Source organism: Haemorhous mexicanus, chromosome 7 (genome assembly GCF_027477595.1).
Source record: "Haemorhous mexicanus isolate bHaeMex1 chromosome 7, bHaeMex1.pri, whole genome shotgun sequence".
In the NCBI taxonomy this organism is placed as follows: Eukaryota; Metazoa; Chordata; class Aves; order Passeriformes; family Fringillidae; genus Haemorhous; species Haemorhous mexicanus.
Genome location: NC_082347.1, coordinates 18,130,703 through 18,154,470, shown reverse-complemented (window position 1 = coordinate 18,154,470; position 23,768 = coordinate 18,130,703). Strand labels below are relative to the sequence as shown.

General features: G+C 39.1%; 1 protein-coding gene across 1 annotated transcript in view; it reads left to right on the top strand.

Annotated features, from left to right (window-relative positions):
• The window catches only part of RET (ret proto-oncogene), a 78,812-nt gene that overhangs the window by 34,167 nt on the left and 20,877 nt on the right, over positions 1-23,768 (top strand). The window contains exons 2-12 of the mRNA XM_059851259.1: positions 7,512-7,763; positions 9,334-9,627; positions 10,098-10,339; positions 11,378-11,579; positions 12,038-12,237; positions 16,465-16,723; positions 17,887-18,012; positions 18,800-18,910; positions 21,438-21,557; positions 22,190-22,446; positions 23,588-23,735. Coding sequence (XP_059707242.1) covers positions 7,512-7,763; positions 9,334-9,627; positions 10,098-10,339; positions 11,378-11,579; positions 12,038-12,237; positions 16,465-16,723; positions 17,887-18,012; positions 18,800-18,910; positions 21,438-21,557; positions 22,190-22,446; positions 23,588-23,735 — 2,211 coding nt within the window. The remainder of the gene's footprint in view (positions 1-7,511; positions 7,764-9,333; positions 9,628-10,097; positions 10,340-11,377; positions 11,580-12,037; positions 12,238-16,464; positions 16,724-17,886; positions 18,013-18,799; positions 18,911-21,437; positions 21,558-22,189; positions 22,447-23,587; positions 23,736-23,768) is intronic.

The following is a 23,768-nucleotide window of genomic DNA, read 5'->3' as shown; positions in this document are numbered from 1 at the left end:
TTGACAGGAAGACTTGTGTTCATTTTGGTGGTGCAGAATCAATTGCAGCTGGAGGAAGAGAAATGGGGAAATTTGAGCTTAAGTAGTAATGGAATGGAGGAGTTTGTGCATATACAAATCTTTGTCATAAATCAACAGGTTTCAAATCAATTGATTTTCATTTATTTTCATGACTTGGGATTGTGAAAACGTAGTATTCTATATTTATTAAGGAATCAGCACAGTGATCTTGTTCTGTATCTTAATGTAGGAAATGTTTTTTGAGGGTGATATCCTTTTAACTAAGATAATTAATTTAAACTTGTCTTTGCCTTTAAGGATCTTTTCTTCTTATCAAGTATGCTGAACAATAAGTGTCCTGTGATTTATTTTTATATTTTTATGAAACAAATCTATTTGGTTGTCAGTACTTTGTTCTCCAAATTCCTGCTATAATGTTTATCTTCTGTGTGAGCTCAGCACTGTTAGAGTAAATACATGTGAAAGCTAATTAAAGTATAATAAGGATTTGGAGCACTTGTATGTCACTCCATTATTAATTGAGGATTTTATGGTTTTGATACAAGTAGTGTGTCAGTTCTAGCACAGAACAGTGAGACACATGTCACCTCTCTTCTCTAGCTTTTCATTATAGCAATGTTTACATACGCATAATACATAAACACATTCTAGAAAGCACATGAGATCATACACAGAGTAAATAAATTCTAGTAAGTATTCATCAATATAATTTGTGCTGCAATACAATTATTTCCTTGTCTTACATTTCAGCTGGTACTCCTACAGAGCAAAATTGCATCCAGGTATTCTCTAACAATTAGGCCATATTTTAAAAAAGAAATATTCCATCACACAAATAAGAATAAGTGGCGGAATCAGGATCTGGAGAATTTTCAGAAACCCCTGCAATCTCTCACAAGAAGCTTTCCATGCATATTAATTTCTACAATGGATAGTTCAAGTTCTACGAACCCTGGTATTTAGAACAATGAAGCATCAAACATTTATCTTTTGCTAAAGTAATTAAAAACCCCAAAGCAAACAACAAATTGTAAGAATGCAAGAGGAAGGAAGCTTCTAGCCTTTGTGGCACTTAAAAGAGGAATTTTCTCAAACTTACATAGAGGTACAGGCTCTGGAAGGAAAGTGTAGGCACAGGTTTGACCTCAGTCTGAACTCCCAAGTGAAGCTTCAGTAGAGGTGCTGTCCTGTTCTCTGGTAGATCCTGGGCTGCACAGATTTTGCAGTCTTGAATTGAGATATAAATTAAAATCTTGTCAGTTCTCACAAATCAAAATTAATTTACTTTTGATAAATTTAGGGTCTGTCTTTGACCTGGACATTTTTAATGTTTTTGTTCAATATGCCTGTTATAGGAAACAAACTTTGTTTTTGTCAGATCCATCTTTCTGCTTCACCGTCTGTCTTATTTTCCTATACCAGAAAATCTTTCTCATTTTTCTGACTAGCAGAATATTTACTACTATACTTAGTTATATATTTGTATCATATGTACTATATGTTATATAATACTATATTTACTATAATATTTCTAATTAATTTCTATACTTTCAGTCTAAAATTCAGGGTCATTTTCAAAGAGTGTGGGAATCTGGTGAGGAAAATCACAAGAGAAGCAATTAAGTTAAAGCAGAGCAGTTTAACAGGTCTGGAGTATATTCCAGTTAAGGACTGTTTCTGCTTACCATCACTTCGTACGGACCTGTTTTCCCTGGAGGTACTGTGTTCTGTAAAGCACGTGTATTTCACTGAGGCTGCTGGTACTGAAATTTATTCTGTTGTTCTCCAACAATTGTGCTACATGCAAATGTCCACAACGGGTGACATTTAGCAATTATCCAGCTCCGTAAGTTTGGCAACAACCACTGTAAGAAAATTCTGGTATGAATCCCTACAGTGATCTTTCCCCAATCCACTCTAACCTAGGCTCCAGAGGGGAACCTTTGTGAAAAAAAAAAAAAAAAAAATTCATGTTCACTTTAATACAGCTTATGTTCTTGGGCTCATACCATATCTGTTACGATTTCTGTAGTGATCAGCTTAAAAATGACACATCTAAAAGTAAATAATGTCATGCTGCTGAGCTGTGTAAGTGGCTTAGTAGTCACTTAGGAGAATGCCACTTGTTCTCTGTCGCTGTTGCAGTGACTCTCAGACCCCTCAGGAGTTACAGCCAGGCAAGAGTGCTGCAGCCTCAACAGCTGGTGGCACAATTTGGCTCAAGTTTTTGTATAAAACCAGGAGAAGGTCAGTGACTTGTGCTTGTGTGAGAGGCAGCGTGCCCTGCGTGGTGCCTGGGAGCCTGGCTCACCCTGCTGCCTGGGAGCCTGGCTCACCCAGGTGCCTCTCTGGGCAGGCGCTGAAGGCAGCTCCGGGTCCCGTTGCCACCACTGCCATGTCCCCAGCTGGCACAGCTGACCATTGAATCCAAAGTGGTGTTTCTAGCTCTGCTGTTCTGTACTACTTTTCTGTCAGGTGACAGTGTTTTTCCTAAATTACAGACTTTTTGGTTTATGAGGGCAAGTTTATTTCCTAATTGTGTGGAGACTAGAAGGGAATTAAGTGGGAAAGTCCTTTAATTTAAAATATGAAAGTGTATTACTGGCCTTGTTCTCTGATGAATCGAATGTTAGGTGTATTAATACTAGTAATGGAACATAATGGTTACTTGTCAGAAGTAAAGATAATTATTTCAGGAACACAAAACTAACCTTGACAGATAATTGCCTGTTGAAATCTGATGCTGTGCAAGAAATGGAGTATTGTGAACAACAGACTCCCGTGTTCATCTGTTATATTATTAAATCCTGTATGTTACATTGGCAAGGCCATCATTGCATTAAAAGCATCTCCCTTTTCTTGGAGATGAATGTCAATTCTGAATTAAAGATTTTGATTGCCTGGGGCTGTTCTGTTCTAAATTAACTGTTTTGTTTTCCTCCAAAATGCTGAGAAGCTCAGAGTAAATTTTATCAGATGTGGGTTATATAAGTGTATGCTACTTGCTGAATGAAAAACAACCATCATTTCCATTTTGCTGATTTTTTTTCCCCTTTCTTCTTTTAAAAAAAACAAGCAGGTCATGTTGTTTTTAAATGCGTATTTATCCAGCAGGCACCTTGAGATCTGTGAAGATTTTCATTTACTGGACAAAAGTGTACTAGCAGGAACTACTGAAAAGAAGTTTGAAGGTAACAGACACTCAGGCTCGAGAGAGAGTTTTCAATTACATCAGTAATGAAACCCAAAATAACTTTAGTGAGTAATGTTATATTTCAGCCATTTGAATTTTTAAAATCAAGAGTAAACTTCTTGTTCAAATACCTAGTGTAACCTAAACCAAGCAGTGGTCATTCAAACTTTGAAGTTTGACTATGAACTTCATAAGACATCTGCTAGTTCAAAACTATTTGTTTGAAGTCTGTAGTTCCAACTTGAAAGATGGTTATAGACATTGTTTGGGAGAATGCCTTACAGCAGTCAAGTCTTCTTCTATATCTAATAAAAATTTCCTGCTCCTTCATTTTGTGACTAAAATGTTAAACTGTGTTTTCTGTCATCAAGGTTGATATTAAGAATATAATGTTGCTGTAGTCACTTGAGGAGTTTTCATCAAGAGCCGTCCCCAAATGCTACTCAAGACGATAGTGGCGAGCATAAAAAGCACTAAAATCATCTAAAGTTTTGTAGAGCAAATTGTGTTCAGAAAAAATCAATTTGTATCAAAAAAAGGCATTATTTACCTAATCATTCATGACTGGAAAAAAGCCACATGAAAAATTGCCTTATTTCAAAAGGCAATCATGAAGGCTTCAAAGTACATATAATCTCATTTCTCTACTCTCATTTTACCTGCTTTCTCTCCCTGCACTGGAAAACTGCTGTCATAACTGTATCTATTTCCTGTAGGAGCTATTAGTTAGTAGCATTACATCCGTTTAAATGTGATCACTTTTCTCTTCTGTGTGTTAGTGATACGCCATTATTATCCCATAATATTGCTCATCCATCAGAGCTTGCCATGTTTCCTGCGCTGATTGTAGTATGGAGAGCTGAAGTGTCCACTAAAAAAATGGTCAGAGATGCCAGAATATTTTAATGATTCTGTGATGCTACAGAGCACAACCTTCTTGTGGTGCATTTAAAGCTTGTAATGCAAATTTTTTCTCTGCTTTTAATTCCTAAGCAAAAGCTCTTTAACCATCAGTTTTAAATGTAACCATCTCAATTCCTCCTTATTTAATTGTCAGATTCATTAAAAACTACATCTGGCTTCCATAGGAAGCTCGCACAAGTCCTTGGAAATGGATTTTTTTTTTTTTTTTTTCAGGACACAAGGAACTGTGGCCAGGATTAGAACCTCTTCCTCCTGTAGCATACTTGCCAGATGGCAAGTTTATTGAATCTGGTTTTAACTCACTAGGGCTTAAAGGAATGAACACACCTCTGGGAAGTGGGTGCTACATTTCTACTTCAAAGGTCTCCTTTAAAATTAGCCTCCAAAGATTTATGTGCAGAGAGTGGTTGTGACCTGGGCAGTCTGTTGCATATCTCTCATCTCTTTCAGTGCTGAGTCAGGGTGATGCAAGCCGCTTCACAAAATCCCAGTAGTTTCACAACACAGGGTGAATCTTGCTACATGGCTTAATCAAATTTTTATAAATATATATATATATATTTGTATAGATATTTGTTTATTTTGCAGTATTGTAAAGATTCTTCATTTCAAATACTTGTTTTCTAAGTAAAATATGAAAATTTGACATATTCACTGGTGTTGCTTGAAACTATCCTTGCTTATTGTCCTCAGTATGGTAGTTTGCTCTGTACTGAAAACTAACTTCTCAAAGGACAGAATTTAGTTTAATCAGTTTTAGGTTTTAATTGAGTAGAAAAACAGGATGTGTCTATTTAAATCTCTTACAGCAGCTTTTTCTAATTTCTTGAAGTGGCTTTGAAACTTGTGAAATACATTTCCAGATAATTAGTGTGTAAATGCTAAATTATTTTGTTAAGGAATCCTCCTCTCTTCAAAATACAGAGCACTGTTTTGCATTTCTGTTTTTTCCCTTTCTTTCTGACAATGGAGAAGACTCCTCCTGTGAACTGATGCCCAAGAACTTCAGAGTCTGCAGCATCAATACTAGCCATTTCTTTCAAATGCAGAGCAGTGGGGATGCTGACTCTGCTGAGATGTAGTTGTGTGCCAAGTTTCAGGTATTCAGGTGGCCATGTCTGTCATAATTTTTTCTGTGCTTGGTTGAACATGACTGTACTTGTGTGCAGTGTGAGCCCTCATTTGTAGAGCAAAGTATATAAAGATTAGCACACTTGCCTGAGATAAGGAAGCAAACAATTGCAAGTAAAATACTTCATTTTTCTCCCTTTCTGCTTCCCGTGACACACATTGATATTGTTTATGTATACTCTGTATAAGCTCCTTCTGCTGGAAGTGATTTTGTATCTCTGCAGTGGTGCTGGTTCTTGTACTGCACACAGGACTGTTCACCCCAGTCTTGGAAATAAGGAAATAACAGCTACTGTTGTGTAAGCCTCATTTGTATGCATTTGTGAGTTGAAAGTAATTTTTTAGTCTTGAGTAGTGATTTTTCAGTGTTGAATTTTTCGTGAAGAAATTTTCATTGTTTTAAAATCAAGTTTTTACACAAAATACCTCAAGAGGGTCTATTTACTTGCACTTGGAGTGGGCTTTGTATTTGAATATCACCTTGTTTCTCTTGTTACTGAATCCATTTGTTAGGAGTTCTAGCAGCACATATTCCCCAGGTTTTCCTGCACTTTTAAAAAGACGAAGGGACTGAAAAAATATCTGTAATTTAATACAAATATTCAGGAATCTTTCTTACAAAGAAGAGAGGGTGATAGTGCCAGAATCAAAAGTAATAATTTTTTTCTGGACAGAAAATGTCAAGAATTAATGCTTTTCCAAAACTATCAAAAAGACTGGTTGATAGTTCTCTTTGAATTGAACCTGGTTGGGTTCTCTTTGAATTAATTCCTTTGGAATGAATTCACCTACCATATTACTTTAACACTTTATTCATATATTGCAAAATATATGTAGATAAAAAATAACGGGCCTCTGAAAACCTGATGGATGTAATTACATCCAGGGATACAGATGATGTCTGAATCGTTGCGAGGTACAATGCTTTGTGGTATTTCTAAATGAAATTAGAGCTCTCTTGTTTACAGTTTGTTTGTGGTGCAATCCATTCAGTAGAACAGTGTATGGATCCAATACTAATGCAGAATAAATACGTGCTACAGCTATTTTGAACATGTTTTTATATCCCTAAATTTACTTCTGTGTTACCATCATTTCCAGTTGTATCTGGTTTGATTTAAGCTGAGAGAACTTTGCATTAGTAACATATGGAACTTGTTATTGTTTACATTTGTTCAGCAGATGTGTGAGCTTTTCAAGTGCCTGACCCCTTATCAGTTGGATGAAGTGATGCATAATTCTGCAGTATGCAAGTATTCAAGTTGGATGAGAACAAGCACTGACTGTCAGTGCGTGTAATGTCCAGGAGTGACAGTTCCAGTATTTCAGTCTGTGTGAGCATTGCTTTGTCCCCTCCTTGCAAATCAGGCATTCCCCTGTGACCACATTTGCAAGAAGTGAAATTGGAAGGGAAGCACTGCAGACAGGTAGAGAGGCCAGTGGCATGGTGAGGTGAGATGAGCTGAAGAAACCAGCGCCAAGGGGCAGTTGAGCCCTACTCAATGTAAATGCCTTCAGTGCCAGGGTAGGAAATGATCCGATCAGTCACAGTCATTGTGATAAAAAAAAAAAAAGCACGTTTCCCTTCTCCCTCACTTTTCAGCTTTCCTATCTGTCGTATTTAAAATACTTAAAACTCTTTCAGTATTTTTTTAAATAACTACCATTTTCTGTCTCAAAAGTATCATGCTGGCCTGTTTAAAAAGGGGGAAGCAAAAAAGGCTCTACAAGAGGGGTTTTGTGTAACCTGAGAAGTGTGCAAGCCATTAATAAATTTTTGTGTTTTCTCTCAACAGAGAACATGTTTAAAGGCTTTTAAAGTGTGTGATTTCATCTAAAGTTTTTTTTCCTTCTTTGAATATCATCTGTGAGGTGATGGAATTACAACTGATAGCACCAGATAGGAACTTACATAAAATTTGGCAAGCAGAGCTTCTTTAAGTGTTCATCTTAAACTGGACCTTGTCTACAGCAAAGCAGTTTTGCTTTCAAAAAGCAGCTAATATTGTAATTGAACATAAACAATAGGCTGTATCTTTGGTGGCTGTGTCCTTGGCTTCAGTGAAGTAAAACTGTATTTATTTACACCAGATGAGGATCTGCCTTTTTCCACATTTTTTTTTAATGCTTCTTTACTTCTTAGAGAATGAAACCTTTGTTTCTTTGGAAGTACATCTATTAAGAAAAGTGCCAAAATCACTTAACTGTGCCTGCCTCTTCTCTCGTGTGCCTTCCTTTGCAGTGGCCTTGGGTCTCTACTTCCCCAGGAAGGAGTACTTGGAGAATGTCTACATTGACGAGCCAGCGGGAACGCCGCTCCTGCGCATCCATGCCTTGAGGGATTCACGTGAGGAAGTGGCCCACTTTCATCTGTGCCAAAATCTCATAGTTCCTCGAGCAAGACCACAAGAAAATAATTGGTTCCAAATCAGAGAAGAAACAGGGCTTCTCTACCTCAGCAAAAGCCTGGATAGAGAGGACTTTAACATGCTGTGTAAGTATGAGAAAAGCTTTTCTTCTTGAGGTATCTGTTCGTAAGGAAAAATACGTTCAGACAAAGAGATCTCTCCATTGGAAGATGGGCATCAAATTTGAAAAAAACACATCTGACCTTTTAAAATGAGGAACTAGACCTAATGAAATCCAGAGCAGTATGCCAAAGCAGCTGCTGATCTGGGACAGATTCTGTTGCTCACACTGGGAACCCCAATAGGGTGGGACAGTTGATTACTGGAAATATTATTCTGCGTGTCACAGCTCTACACTGAAATTTGCAGTTTGTTCATCTGCTGATGAAAGTTAGATCAGTTCCATTGTGTTAGGGATTCCAAAACAAATGCTGTGAGAGTGGTTCAGATTCTTTCGTAAATGGTCCTTGAATTCTGGTGACTTGGTTTCACAAATTACTTTTGCATTTAACACCAAAGAGCTCTCAGAAGAAATGGTTAATTGACCTCTCTCCCTCTCTTGAGATTTGGTGTTGTTAGAGAAGCTTACTGTTGAACTACAAAAATTCATTATCTCAGGGTTTTTTTCTCTTCTTTTATGCTCTAGCAGTAAATTGGTTTTGGTGATTGTGATCTATGAGGAAATTAGTTATCATTAGATGGTGGAGGAGGAAATGGATGAGGAGTTAATGGCATACCACTGTGATCAGTTGCAGAAATTTTATTGTTGAAGAGAGTCTGTAGTAACTGTCTTTGGTTTGTAAGATCCGTATATCAACACTACCTTCAGACTTAGGTGCCTTGATGTTGAAATTTTCAACTTCAGACACTTAATGCTCTATTTTTGAAGTGCTGAGTGTTTGATATTTCATCCATTTTTGGTACTTGGCATTCATGTATATCAAATATTTGTGCTGAAGAAAGGAGGAACAGCTACTTAACACCCGAGAGCCTTGTTTTGTTCCTACAAATCAAAGTGACCTAGAACTTCTTTTCAAGTGAGTTAGATCTATTACAGAGATATTACTGTGCTGTCTGTAGTCAAAGGGAATCAAAACAAAGCTTGAAGATGTATTAGTAGATGCCACAGGTTGATTTTAACTTTGATTTTATCTTTTGTCCACCTCGTCATCATTGAAAATGATGAAGCAATCTATTCTCTGAACCTAGACAATTTGGTCCATATTGTTGGAATGCTGTGACTGAATTGTTAGTCCTGACATGGATTTGTCCTGAGTATCTGTTGCCATCTCATGCATCATTTTTCCTGTTTTCCACCCCGCTCTGCTCTAGTCTCTTCAAAAGCAGTCCCAGTTGATTACTGCCAGTGACATGTTTTTATGTCAGTGTCCTACAGACAGAATGCTGATACTGAGAATGCTGGTTTTGAGATTCTATAATGCAAAATTGGTGCCATGCCCTATAGTTTTAGGCTTATTTGGATTATTAAGATATAAGGTCTTCCCACCAGCATCTGGCATATCGAAGAGTTGCTTTGCCACTTAGTAAGATTAAATGATCATTTATAGAATAATGGGCTAGGGTAGAATATAAGGAAAAGAAATGTTGGCTTGTCTTCTGTAAAATATTTCTTATGGCGATTTCTTCCTCCTGAAGCTGTAGGAAATTGGATGCCATTGTCCAAGGTGATGCTGTATGTCTTCCTTTCATCCCACCCTTTCCAAGAGAAGGAATGTGACTCTGCTACACGCACCACAGTTTTCCTCTCTTTGATCAATGCTACTGCACCAGCTTGCAGTTCCCTGACAGCAAGGCAGCTTTGCTTCACAGAAATGGATCTCTCCTTTCACATCAAGGAGAATAAACCACCTGGTACATTTCATCAGCTCCGATTACCGTCAGTTCATCATCTGTGTCAGAATCTCAGCATTTCCTACAAACTGCTTGCAGGTAAAACTGGATCTGAGCTGCTCACATACTAGCAATAGATTCAAACAGCTGTACTGTTAAAAGATCTCTTTTGTAGTAGATAATCTAGATTTTATAAAGGAAGTTCGTTTACAAACCTAAACTGAGCCTGAAGATTTTGCCTTTGAGATATATAGAGGAAATGGTAAGGAGGACTATCCCCTTCCCTAAAGAAAAGATCAGTTTTAGAATTTTATATCCGCTAAAAGTAGACGGAGAATAATCCTGAGCTTTCAATTGTGCTGCTTCTAAACTGTAGAATCTTCCCATATATTCTGTGCCTTCTCCCTACTCTAATATAACCACAAAAGTTCCTTCTGTTTCACTTCTGAATCTTTTATTGTGCAGTCATGCTGTCCAAATGGATTTACTGAACTGCAGAAAAGTATTAAAGCCATCAGAGCCCTATAGAGTAAGTGATTGTGGCTGTGTGTGTTGTGGCTGTTTTGCAGCTGAAGGAGTTCCCTTTCGGTACAACGAGAACACCACCAGCGTGCGGGTGACGCAGCGCCTGGATCGGGAGGAGAGGGAGAGATACGAGCTCATTGCCAAGTGCACTGTCAGAGAGGGGCTCAGGGAAATGCAGGTGGAGGTGCCTTTCCTGGTGAACGTGTTAGATGAAGATGACTCTCCTCCCTTCCTTCCCAATGGCACTGATACTGCAGATGCTGTGGTGGAGTTCAACAGGAAAGAGGTAATGTTGGTAATGTTCTCCTTTACCTAGTCCCTGAAGTATGAGCACAGCAGTGGGGGAGGCAGGACTCCTGGGTAGCATCATGTTCTACCTGGATAATGGATCTTGGCAACAAGCTTATCACCATACTATGCTCTGTAGATCTCTGATTGAAAATGTTGTTTGTAGGATTCCTTTGCCCCATCTTATGTCTTACTCAGATCCTAAAGAAAGAGGAGTTTGGGCTAGTGATTGAAGACTGTGAAGAAATTTGAGCACTTTCCAAGGACAGAATGGACAATTGCTGAGTCTTGGTCAGGATCGCTTTGGGTCTCTCCATACTGAGCTCTGCTCTGTTTGTTATGGGGTTGCTTCCCCCAGGGGATTGAAACTATGTTGTTAGAGCAAGTGTAAATGCGTGCCTGTCCCATACATGCAAATCTGTGTCATGTATCAGGACTATGTTCAGAACATTTATTAGGATGCTGTAGAAGTCGTGGTTGACTTCTACAGGCAAACCACTGCACCTGTGGAGATTCCAGGCTGGTAATGGCGAACTCCAGGATCTTGTTTTAATGGTGTCCTCCCATTTTCCCTTACTGTGCCAAGCTGATCTTTTAAGAGCTCTGAATCCCTGTGTGTCTTTGCCCCTGCACACGCACAGCCCTTGCTTCAGTAGAGAAGTATGCATGTGAGCTCTTCAGAGGAGCAATGACCCTTTTTAAGTCAATGGGATAGAGAAGACTTTTTGTGGGGGGGCATAAACCTTGTGTGTTTCATGAGAGAACTTCTGTTTCCTGACAACAAGTTCTCTTGGTAGTCAATTTTCCCTTTGAAGTGTATTTTGGTTGTATTTGTGTCTGGGAGGGAAAAGACTGATTTTAGGAGTTTGCTGCCATCTCCTGACTAGAACAAGTCTTGACAAGACACGGATACATTTGCCTGGGTTTCAGTGAAAGTTGTAAGGTCTTGTTTGACCAGTATTTCAGTCTCCAAAACAGTTATCAGAAGAAGAAAACTTCGGGTCCTTCAGCAGTGCCATTTATTGTTTCCTACCAGGGCACTGTTCTTTCCACGCTGACTGTGTACGATGCAGACACCACACCTATTTACCCCCTTGAAAGCAGCAGAAAGAAATACACAGGAACCATCATTACTGACGATCCCTGGATAAGTGAAACATTTCGTGTAGAGCACATCTTTGATGAAATACACTTCAGCCCAAATGGCAGCCAAGTGAGGGGGACTCGGCACGAGTACAGTAAGGACTCTTTTCTTCAAATAAAGGAGAAGTTGCTTTTTAGTAGTTGACCAATAAGTTCTTGAATTTTTCTGAGCATTTTGTAAGTATTGAGCCAAAGAAAGCTGAGAAATTTAATGTAAAGAAAACACTGAGTTTTAAATATGTACTGAAAAAGTGGAGCTTGTGCATCTTTGCATAGGGAGTTAATGGGATGATGATGTATAAACTGATAAGCAAGAGGTCTTGATTGTAGGATTCTTGGCTTGGTAGATAGAAGGGAAGAAGGCCTCCCAAACATCTTGAATGACAGAGAGCATAAGAACCTATTTCATATTTAACTTGCCTTCTATTTCCTATTAAGAAACTTGGATGTGTATAATTAAATTTGTTGCGTCTGTTTTCGTTGGGCTTGCAGTATTAAAAGATGCATTTGCAGATAATGTGGGTTGCTAATAGACAAATCTTTTCCTTCACAGAACTGGTACTGAATAAAAGCATTTCAGTCACAGAGCATCGTTCCTTCCAGCTGGATGTTTTGGTGAATGACACAGAATTTCATGGCCCAGAAAGATCGGTGATGCTTCATTTCAATGTCTCCATCCTCCCTGTCAGCATTCAGTTTTCAAACATAACTTACCAGTTCACAGTGAACAGAAATGCTGAACGTTTTGCACAAGTAAGAACCATGTTAATTATACTTCCCATTTCTGATGGAGCTTACAAGCTGGATGACTGGGGCCAGATGCATTACGGTGCTCGCTGTTTAAAGCAGAATCACTGAAAAATGTGTTATCACTGTCATTGTTGCTGGATGTAGGAGGTAGCAGGTAGGCTGGGCACTACGTCTCCCACCACTTAGTAACAGAGGTGGAGCCACACATGGAAGTACTAATGGAGAGAAATAATTAGTTGTGGACAGGAGGACTTGCAACCATGAGTGGCTTAGGCATGAATAACTGCAACAATGTCAAGGGCAAAAAAAAGGCATTTGTCCAGCTGTTGGAATCTCAGTATATTAATGGCTTTTCTTTAGGTAATAGCTAGTCAGTAATTCATATGTTTCCTAATTTAACCCTTGTTTTAGCTTAATCACCACCATTGCCATTAATAATGCTTTCCAGAGCCACTTTCTAACTGGTTGGCATTAGTCAGGTGAAAATTACAATGTAATTCCTGTGAAACATGTACATTAATAAGGAACTAGTTCAATGCAATTAATATTATGAAAATATTAAAAACATCAGTGATGAACCTTTTGGGAGAGCTGCTGGAAAGCATGCCTTGTAAGTATTGTAGCAGAGAGGAGTACTGAGATTAAAATATGATCATCTCAGTTGCAGGGAAAACCAATTCATTAGAAGAATTTTAAGGAAGAATTAAGTTTTATTCATCTTTAAGCCTTTGGCTAATTTTAAAAAGAAATAAAAAGGGAAGTTAGATGTATTGCATATCTAATCTGATTAAATGTGTTGCAGCTTGATAGTTGTACAGAGTACAGAACAGGCTGTATGTGACCAGTGAAAATTCTACTGCTCTGACAAGGCTCATTTTGTCCATAGTCTGCGCTGAATATCCTAAATAAGAAAAAGGTACCAAGTGTGCTCATGTAGCAGCAGCTACTCCTTAATGACATGTCATGATGCCTTGTGGCTGCAGTTTTTCAGTTTGCAGTCTGTTAGAAACTTCAGAGGCTAGTCTGTTCTTTTTGTGCAGATCAAATTATCTCTGATGTTAGGTTTGAAGCTTTTGTAGCATCAGGCTGTGAAAGCTTTACCCTCACCTGTTGCCTGGGGATAGGGTGAAACCTGGGTTTCCCCCTAAAAGAAATAATAGCACAGGTATGTAAGATACTCATAGTCTAACTCTTGTATCTAGAGCTCTTGTATCTGTGTCACAACATGACTGCAGTTGAAACAAATGTGGACACTTACCTGTTAGGTGTGTATGAATTTAGATTAATGAATTAATAAATTGGTTGGGTTGTTTTCTGTGTGCATGTTTTTATATATAGGTGTAAGCATACAATGTTATTGTGAATGAATGAATTCCAGATTAAATTTGGACAACCATGGTTATCTCTGCATACCCTGGATTGCTTGAACACTTCAGTTTTAAAATCTGAGAGAATGTGGATTTTTTTAGTTTTAGGGTGCAAAACCAAAAAAAAGCCAGATAAATTTTAAAGCTGCTGGTGTGGAACATTGTCATGAGAGTCAAACATCTGAAAAGGAATTTTAGGATTTTTGAAAACAGTGGCATTTCACACTAATTGTGCAGTTTCACTGGGTGGCAGTAGTAGCAGGGGAAATTATTCCTGGCAAGAGCTCCAAGTCTCTGGGAGGAGATATTTTTCTTTGTGCTGCCTAAACACAAATTCAGAAAGAGATTTTGTTCTGATTCTTGAGCAGCGAAGTGCAAAACTCATCCTGGCTCTGGAGTTGGTGTTCTCAGTTAGTTAAAGTGTCATCCACTTACTTCTGAAACTGGGTTTGAATTTACAGTGTGCTCAGCTTGGAGCACAAGTCAGTGTAAGCAGCTTAGTCCCCAGCACTTCACATTATTAAGGTTGGCTGCATAATTAGCCCTGATGTGCCAGAGTAGTCAGGGAAAGTACTGGGCCAAATCAATATGAAGGCTGAACTGTCTCCTGCCCTAAGGAAAACACAGGAGCGTGAAGAAATTATTAACTGCTGGGCTGATGCCATTTGTCTGTTTGAGCAGCTAAATGAATTGAATAACAGAAGCACGGCCTGACAGTGCAGGCTTGCCCAGTGGCATTTAACTTATCAAAGGACTTAAAGCTCTATTGACATTTACCAAGACAAATGATGAATAACATTGGCTGAGATTTTTAGAGAGGTTATATGTCCAAATGTTCCTGGAATTCAGTGAAGAGGAACAGTATCATTATCCAGACTTTATTAAACATTGGAACTTGAAAGATGGATTTTTCTGTTCTTATTTCTAATAATGGTATTTCTGTGTTAACTATTGAGAGTCTTGCAAATTTGTAGGTTTCTCCCCATAAGCTGATGTTAAACCTGACTACCCTTTACCCTGATTACTTGTTTTTTCACCCTCATGAGAAGGGGGAAGTAGCTGCTTTTATCTTTTTCTTCTGGAGTTGTGTACCTGAGAGCTGAGCTGGCTCCAGAACTTGTGGAGCAGAACAAAGTTACGAGGTTGGGCTTTCCTCAGCGGAATCAGACAAAAAGAGAAAGTCTGTCTTTCTCATAGAAATTTCTTGAGGGAGGCCTTTTTAGCTTCTTCTCTAATTATATGGAGAAAGCAAAACTGGCCAATGTGCTGTTCTAAGGAATAAACTGGCTGATCTCCTCTTCAGATTTGATGGAGTCATCTGAATTTACAGGGTCTTCTTCAACCCCACTGAAGGAAATTGCTGTGATCAAAAAGGTGCCTGGAAAGAGCAGTTATGACAGACTAGGCAGAAGGGGCAGTTCAGTGTGGTCTGTGCAAAGGTTAATACCATGGATCATCGCTGTGTTCTCCTCCTCCAAGGAGCACCATCTGAGCAGTAGCAGAGCACTGCCAGTTGCAGTGTGGCACCAAAGCTGCGCTGACGTGCTTCTGGAAGGGACATGTCTAGACCTTGTGTCTAGACAGAGTTTATGAACAGTGGAAATGTTGTCTTCTTCCTGCCAGTCCCAGCATGTTGTGCAGAGGAGACAGCCAGAAAGAAATGTCTTTGCTTTTGATGACTTTAATAGTCTTTCTATGTTATCCTGCCACCTAAAATCCCAACAGGAATAGTGCCAAATGGCCCACCCATCAGTGATGTGAATGGGAATAAGTTAGATGAAGTGGGATTATCCTATAACAAAGTATGCTTCTAGAACTACAAAGGCTTCTTCTCTGACTTTAAATAGTCCAGGTCCATGGGAAGACGTCTTAGTACACAAGAACTTCTTTGTTTTATAACATTCTAACATAAGAATGCTGGAACCAAGATGTACAGATATGCTTTTACCAGCAGTGGTGTTTCTTGAAAACATTTCTTAACTGCAGCATTTGAAAATAATCCATCACCAAGTTCCTTTCAATAACACCCCACCCTTCACATTGTGGTTTTCCCTGCAAAGAAAGCCAATGCCTGCGGGCCTGATCGAAATCCCACTCTTGTAAATGGAAAAACCAAAGTGAGCTTTGGATCAGTTCCTGTAGGAGCTGGACAGGAGATGGGGCTTTACATTCCTGTGCTTTTTAGATGATGTGTTTTAGACTGAGGAGTGTTCTAGCCTAGATACTCTGGCACACAGAAGTTCAAATATGGCAAGCCAACATATTTTCATTTTTAGATTAAAATGTTTTAAAATTGCAAATGGGAAACAAGGAGGTTCTTATTCCTTTTAAGGCCTTCAGAGAGCTCTTCTGGCTGGAAACTTTTTGACTGTAATATTATAAAAACTATGTAATAGCAATTTCTGTGTTTTTTGAAAAGTGTCTCAGCTTTGTTCATACTGAGCTCTTTGATTTTTCAAGGATGACAGAAGTTTTTTCAATGCTCAGCCTGGGACAGAACAGAAATTGAACTCAGAATTTCCCAAATCTCAGGGTCTTATTCCCACTGAACACTGCTGCCCATCAGCAGTAGGCACCAAATAACCACTGAGTCTGTGTCGAGGCTTTTTGCATTTTCACTCCTAGTCTGAAGACAACAGTTAATACTTTAAGTCTCAGTTTTTACTGAGAATAAATCACATTTAAAGCATTTACATACTGCATTTGTAGGAAAATAACTAATCTGGAAACCCCAAATAAACACTGAATTTGGCAAGGTATAGTATGCTCCATTTTATTTCAGATATTTTTGAGAAGCACTAACTATTTTTTGTGTAGAATTTTTGTTCCTGTCAATGATTTCTTTGTTGGTGTTTGAGCCTAGGTGGGAAAGATCTGCATTGAAAACTGCATGAAATTCCGTGGTGTAAACATCACGTACAAGTTGCTGTCCCCCAACTCCAGCTGCTATCCTGTCAGCATTCTGCAAGGCCGAGAGGACAAATTTGGGAGTCTCTATGTGAACGATTCCTCTGTGCTGCGCAGACCCGAATGCAAGGAAATACAGTACACTGTTCAAGCCACTGACAAGCAGAGCAGGAAACACACCAAAACCCTCCTCACTGTTGTCCTGGAAGGGACTCGTAAGTAGCCCAGTCAGAACTATTTGTTTATTAGCAAGCATTACTGGTATGAGGTGATGCATTAGCAGGGTGATGTGTAAAATGATGGCATTGACAATGAAAATGAATCTGAGCTACAAGATAACAGATCACATAGCTTGGATTTTGAATTTTGATTTGTGCCTTCCTGTAGTAGCTATTTGTTTGAAGAACTAATGTACAGAAAGGTGAGATATTGTAGGCAATTCATAATGTTCATGGTGACCTTTGATTAAGAAGAATCTTTAGTGTGTGTGTGTGTCTATGTGTGACCTTTATTTTGTATTTCACATATTCCTGTGGAAGAAGAAAAAGGGTCTATTGGTATACGTGTGTGTGTGTATCTATCTATTTGAAGAATGAACTATATGGCCTAAGTATGTTTGTTCACTGATTTTTCTCCTCCCTTCTCTCTACAATTTTTAAAATCGTTTTCTTAGTATTCATGTAAACACACTGAATTCAAGTTCTTAAGGGCAGTGTGATGACCCACCCTTATGGGGAAGGAATTTAAAAATATCCTGTAACACCCACAGAGGAGGATTTCGCTGGAAACATACTCATTTATCTGCAAACTGCATTGCATTTTATGCAAAACCATACAACTGTACCTGATCAACACCTCTGTTACATTTTATCAGTTCAGAACTCCTATGCCAAGAGCAAATGCGTTGAAGAAAAAGAAACAAAAATATGCAGTGGACTTTTCTTTTTGTACAAGCCTCATATTTTCTGAATACACACATTTCTAGCTGGTGCTCTTTGGGTTACTCCTGTGTTAGCCCAAGAACTAAGTATTTTCCCCTAACTAAACATTCTGTATGAAGCTGTAAGTATTTGTGCTCTCCATTCTTCTGTTATCAGTATGTTTGCACATATCTATGGTTCTACGCAGTGACAGTGTGCTGTCAAGCAGACATAACCATGCCTTCATAATCTTGCTGTTCATCTTTTATTTCACAGAGAAGGAACACCTGGGCTTTTCTTTAATTGTTCCCTAAGTTTACTGATAATTGGGTTGGTCAGTTTTGAGTCTTCCGCTGCTTTGTTCATCTGTCTTCCTGTCTATCCCTAAAAACAGTTTTCCTCTTCTGAGCTGACCTGCTTGTGTGCTCATTTCCCTTTTCCTGAATTTTTCCCAACAGTTTTAAAAAAAGAAGAGGACTGTCCTGACTCTTGTGCTATAAGTAAGCACCGTGCTGAATGTGAAGAATGTGGTGGCCTGGGAGTGCTAACAGGAAGATGCCAGTGGAGACAGGGGAGTGGGAAAGGTACATTTAGGTTGTGTGAAGTCAAACTTCTGTTTGGTTGTAATTGTGCCTTGCAGTTCCATAGATACAAACTGATTTATTCTGGCTGGAAAAAATGGTACGGTGAACTACACAGAAGCTGGGGCTAAAAAAAATATAATCATAATACCCATAAGAAATATGCACTAAAAAATAAAATGAGGTGAGGTTGGAAGGGCCATTCTTCATCTTTCCGCTGGTGATGCTGAACATGATACATAAACCAGCAGGAAGTGAACTGAGCTTGCAGCTGTGTGACTGGAGCAGGTGCACCCAGCAGACAGTGAGCACAAAGCAGTGTCTCTTTCTGTGCTCTGGAGCACAGATCTGGTGGGTAACAGCACTCGACTCTTCCAGAACAATGGTTCTGTGTCGGTGCTTGATCCTTTCAAAGTGCCTAAGTGTCATACATTCTCTACAACCACTTGTAACCCTCTTATTCAAGTGGGTGAAATTGTCTAGAGAATTCCTCAGATGTGAAAGCTGCTCTTCAGTCTCAAAGTGGTCAGCCATCTCTTTTTCAAGCAGTATTCACAGTAACTGCAAGTGACATGACCAGAGAGTCAAAAGCAGAAAAGATAGCAAAAAATGGCTTCTTCCATGTGGCTTTATTTGTTGTCTTTCCTGTTGCTTTAGCAGGTGTTTGTAGTCACAGATGCTCATTTTAAAAGGCTCCATATAACCTGTGGTTCGGAGTTAGTGTGCCCTGAGAAGAAGCAATGAACTTTCCTTCCTTGTGGTATAAGTGCAGCTGTTTCTCTGTTAACAGGGATCACCACAAACTACTCCACATGCACCCCGAGCATCAAGACTTGTCCGGATGGCATCTGTGATGTGGTGGAGGGCAGAGACCCGGCTGTGTGTCCCCAAGACTGCACAAGTAGGGAATGTTTTAGGATGGGCTTTTCTGTTACACCTCTGATCCCTTCTCAAATGTCACTTTCCCAAGTGTAGATACTTTTACAAGCTCAACATCTCTGCATTGTCACACTTGCATTTGAATCATACAGTCGAGTTCAGTTTATGGGGATTAATCTTGACCTTTTTTGAGCCAGGTAGGTGACATCCATTGGCTGACTGATGGAGGGATAAGGTGTTCTCAGCAGTTCCCATTCTGCTGCCTGTTCATTCACAGGTGGTGAGTTTCATTGGAGGTACTTGCTGAAGAGGTTCAGGTTCTAGGCACATTAATCCCCACTTCCTAGTTCAAGTACAGTATGACAGGAATCATGCCTATTTGAGCTCCTGGGTAAATAAGTGAGAAGAAACAAATTTCTTTTTAAAATAAATGTGTTTACAAAAGATAATCTGGAGAAATGTAGCTGCCTTTTTTTGACAGGTGGCCATCAGAATGATCCAGTGCCTTACCTATTTGAAGGTCCAGGCAGATAGTCATATGAGCAGAATTTATGAAGGAAGAACTGAAATGCATTTGTGTTGGATCTTTTTACTTGAGCATGTATTTCTACACTCCATTCATATACCTGTGAATACCTGCAAGTTCACAACTCACTCTGAAGATGCACAGGGTAGAAAAAACAGTGTAATTCTCTTGAGCAATTTCCATCTTCTGCAAGATGGTAATTTTTAAGTGGATCTTTTTATCTGACAGTCTAATTCAGAAATCAAGACACATGTTTCTTGAATGCTGCTTCTGACTCTGACATCATATACTTCAAGTTGAGATTTTAAAATGGAGTTTAAGAGGAACTAGCATTTTCTTAAGGCCTGGAACTTAATGTTCTTCTATAAAATTAATTACTAAAGAGGATTCTTAGTATTTCTTATGTGCAAGAATGGATTGTGTATTGTAAATTAGTGTTAGCAGAAAGATAATTATTTCATCAGAGTGTATAAAAACAATCCCTTAAGTGGGAGAAATGCTTGAAGGAAATGCAAGTAACTTCTCTAATCATCTGAAAAGAATTCTTTAGTGGTAATAATTGCAATAATTTGTCATTTTGAAAGTGGAAATATTTGTGCCAGAGGCTGCAGTACGAAAATATATACAACATATGCAACATCAAATGTTTTTCTCAAAAGAAATATTGTCTTTCTGGATAACAAGCAGGCAAGTAAGACAAGTTTTCAGGATGTTATGCAAGCCCTTTTAACGCCTAAGTTGAATAATTGTGTACATGACCTGACACAATTGAGAACCTGGGCCAATGCCCAAAAGCAGTATACTTGCAGACAAGAAAATGAGTTTGTTCTGGGAGCTCAGAGCTGCAGGAGTACCATTTTATCAGCTTTTACTGGCAGGGTACATTTCTTTGGAAATGACAAACAATAAATAGGCCAAGATGTGTTAAGATCAAGGATATGCTTTAGGTTGTGAAAATACTTATTTCTTTAATTCATTTGTCCTTATGATGGCTATGTCCTTGAGTCCCAAAATTGCTTTCTCACAGTAACACTATGAATATTACATTCAAGGGCACTCAGCTGAAGCAGCTGGTGCTGTGGCTGTGCCTATCAAATAGAGGCAGCCTAACTGCATTCTTAGCAAGTGGCCTTCATGTACTAAGCAACTGCTCAAGAATAGATTAGGTAGGACTGGCTCATTCCCTGCTTCCATTTACTTCCAGGTTTTCAAACATAGGCAGATACAGATAAATGCATACAGCTTTCTGTGGAAAATGGAAACTTTATTTCATCACCTCTTCATGACGGAGGAAGTTGGCTGGGGAGAGGCAGGGAGGATAATGAGTAAGTTTTGGGAACACCAGTGCTTTTAGGTGTCAGCTCAGAGGGCAGTGACTCAGCAGAGTCTCTTCCAAAATTAACCACCTGAGCTGCCTGTAAAATGCTCTTTGTGATAAAGGCAGTTGAGAGATAAAAATGTCACTGCTAATCATCATTTTTGTAACATACACAGAAAAAAAATTATTTACTTGGAAATGCAGTTGCTGTTACTCTGCACAAAGAACTACTTGAAATCAAGAGTAGGAGTTTCTGCAATTCTTTTACTAATATTAAATCATGCATTTTTAGATAGTGCAATTCATTTTTTTAATCACTTGCACTAGGCATTTACTCTTAGTGCTTTGCCTAGACTGTCCTGTGGCATTTTGCAGAGGTGGTTAAGTGTTATCTCCATGTGACAGTGGAACCAATGATACCTAGAACAGCAGGCTGACTTTTCCAAGGTGTAGGGAAATCAGCATCAGAAGCAGGAACAGAACTTAATAACAGCTAATGAGGACTAATGTTTAAGTAGTGCAAGGTCCTCCCATTTCAGGATCTCAGCAGTTCCATCTCCCTCAGGAGTTCCTGTCATTATCCCTGCACTGTGCTCCCTGGTCAAATTTCAGATTCGTACTGGGGTAAACCCATGGAAAACTGAGCCTTTTCTTTTCCCTTTACCTACATGTAAGAATCTTAGCCTGTTGTCTGTATTTGATTAGGTGGAAACATTATTGGTGGCCATGGGAAAGGCATTGGAAATCTTGGAATTAAGTCAGGACATGGGATTTGTTACTGCTTCCCAAGACAGAACTGTTATTGTGAGAAAGATGATATCAAAGGTAAGTCTAGCTGCTGTTCTGATAGTAATCTTTTTCTCTGTATACATCATGTGTACCTATAGAACTGTCTACACTTGTGGCCATGTTAATAAGCCATATCTTTGGTCAGAGATTGCTGATACAAAACTAGTGAGGAACTGGCACCTTGACATCCACTATGGAGCCTGAATATTTCCAGAATGGGTTATTTATAGCCGTGGCTAAGGATTCATTTTTATTCATTACTACTTGACAAACAAGTTGGTCATCCTTTGATTTCCAGCTGCATTTGCATTTCAGTGAGACTTACCTGATATTTGCAGAGGCAGCTAGGAGAATTAGAATAATGATTTCTATTGCTGTCAAGTAATTCCAGCTTCCTGATAATTTCTGAAAAATCTCAGCTTCAAAATGTCAGAGATAACCCTCACCCATGGTGTCAGGAGGAGGAGTGCATTATTTTTTTCCTTGACCTTTGTTTAAACAGAAAAGCTTTGTGCAGTTGTTTGAAACAGACAATGGATATTTTAAATAGTTTTCATTTTGGATCATAATAAACATAGCATGAAGTAGTTTGCATCTTTAAAACTGAACTATTATGCAGAAGTAAGAGACCACAAGGAAAGTTCTAAGAAGCTCTTCTTGGTCCACAGAGCAACTGTGCGATGACTTGTGCAAGACTGTGATCACAGGGGCAGTGGTGCTGTGCTTTGTCATCTCCGTGCTGGTTTCTTTCTACTGCATCCACCGCTACCACAAGAACTCCCCGAAGGCGCCCATCGCCTCCGCGGAGATGACGTTCCGGCGCCCCGCCCAGTCCTACCCCATCAGCTACTCCTCCAGCAATGTCCGCCGCCCTTCCCTGGATTCCATGGAGAACCAGGTGTCTGTGGACACCTTCAAAATACCAGTAAGCCTGATGCTATTCTGCATGTTCTGTTTTGGTGTCAGCCTTGTTTGTGTGCGCAGACGATGTTACAGGAATGCAGTCCATTCATGGAAGCACCCATTATCTTCGAATAGCAGCATTGGAAATCATGTGCACTGAAGATACTTCATGAGTAATTGGATAAACATTTTTTATTTGCTGTGTAAGGCCAGTAGCTTCTTCCTTTTTTATTATGCTTTAATACATTGTGACATTTTAGGTTAATTTAAGCCAATGATTTTTACTGATGTTGCTGCATCTGACAGTACTGTGGTTTTACTTTCAACATTGTCCAGTTAAGCACTAACAATCGGCAGGTATTTACCCTCTGTGATGAGCCAAAGTACTACAACAAGGCTAAATTTCAAACATTACAGAAAAATCCCTCCTGAGATCTCTTCCTGATTTCTGATATACACATTGTAGATATCAGTTGGTGTAGTAGTTTTGCCCGCATTTAAGGACTTTTGCCCAGTCATGCTGTCATACCTTTACTCTACTTTTTCCTGCTTTGAATCACACACTACCTAGGATTTCTGTGAGATGGGGTGTTTTCATAAGCCAGCGTGGTAGAGAAACACTGCTGCTTTATATGGCAACATCAGATCTATTTGAGTGTTAGGTAGTGAGGTTTTCACAGACCTTGTGCTCTGTTTGCTTTAGTTTCTTGTCTGGTTTGTACATCTGTCATAATTTTGCAACCTTAAGGCTTATTAGCACTAATTTTATAAGAGGATGATTGTTGTCTCTGATCAATTCTTAAGGGAAAGCCTTATTCTGTGAGTAAGACTTCTCCTTGAAAGTCACATGTTCATTGTTGTTCTGAAGGCAAGCATTTATTCTGTATCAGTTCATTTTTCATTTGTACCCAGTTTCCCACACCTGTAAACATAACCCATTATCCATAGACTACCTGTACAGCCTGTTTTGAAGGATTTGGGAGTTGTTTTCAGGTAAGGGAAAATACATTTGTAAAATACCTCAATACCCAGAAGCTTTTATAAGAACTCACTGATACTAATAAAAAGAACAACCAAACACTGCACACTGAAGTGCACCTATTCCTAGGAATAGCTTCTCTTTTCCTTGCTTCATCTCACAGGGTTTCTTTTCCCTCCTGCAGGAAGATCCAAAGTGGGAATTCCCTCGGAAGAACCTAGTTCTGGGCAAGACTCTTGGAGAAGGAGAATTTGGAAAGGTTGTCAAGGCGACAGCGTTCCGACTTAAGGGAAGGGCTGGCTATACCACTGTGGCAGTGAAAATGCTGAAAGGTACCTTCCCATTGGGGCTTTTGAAATGATTTG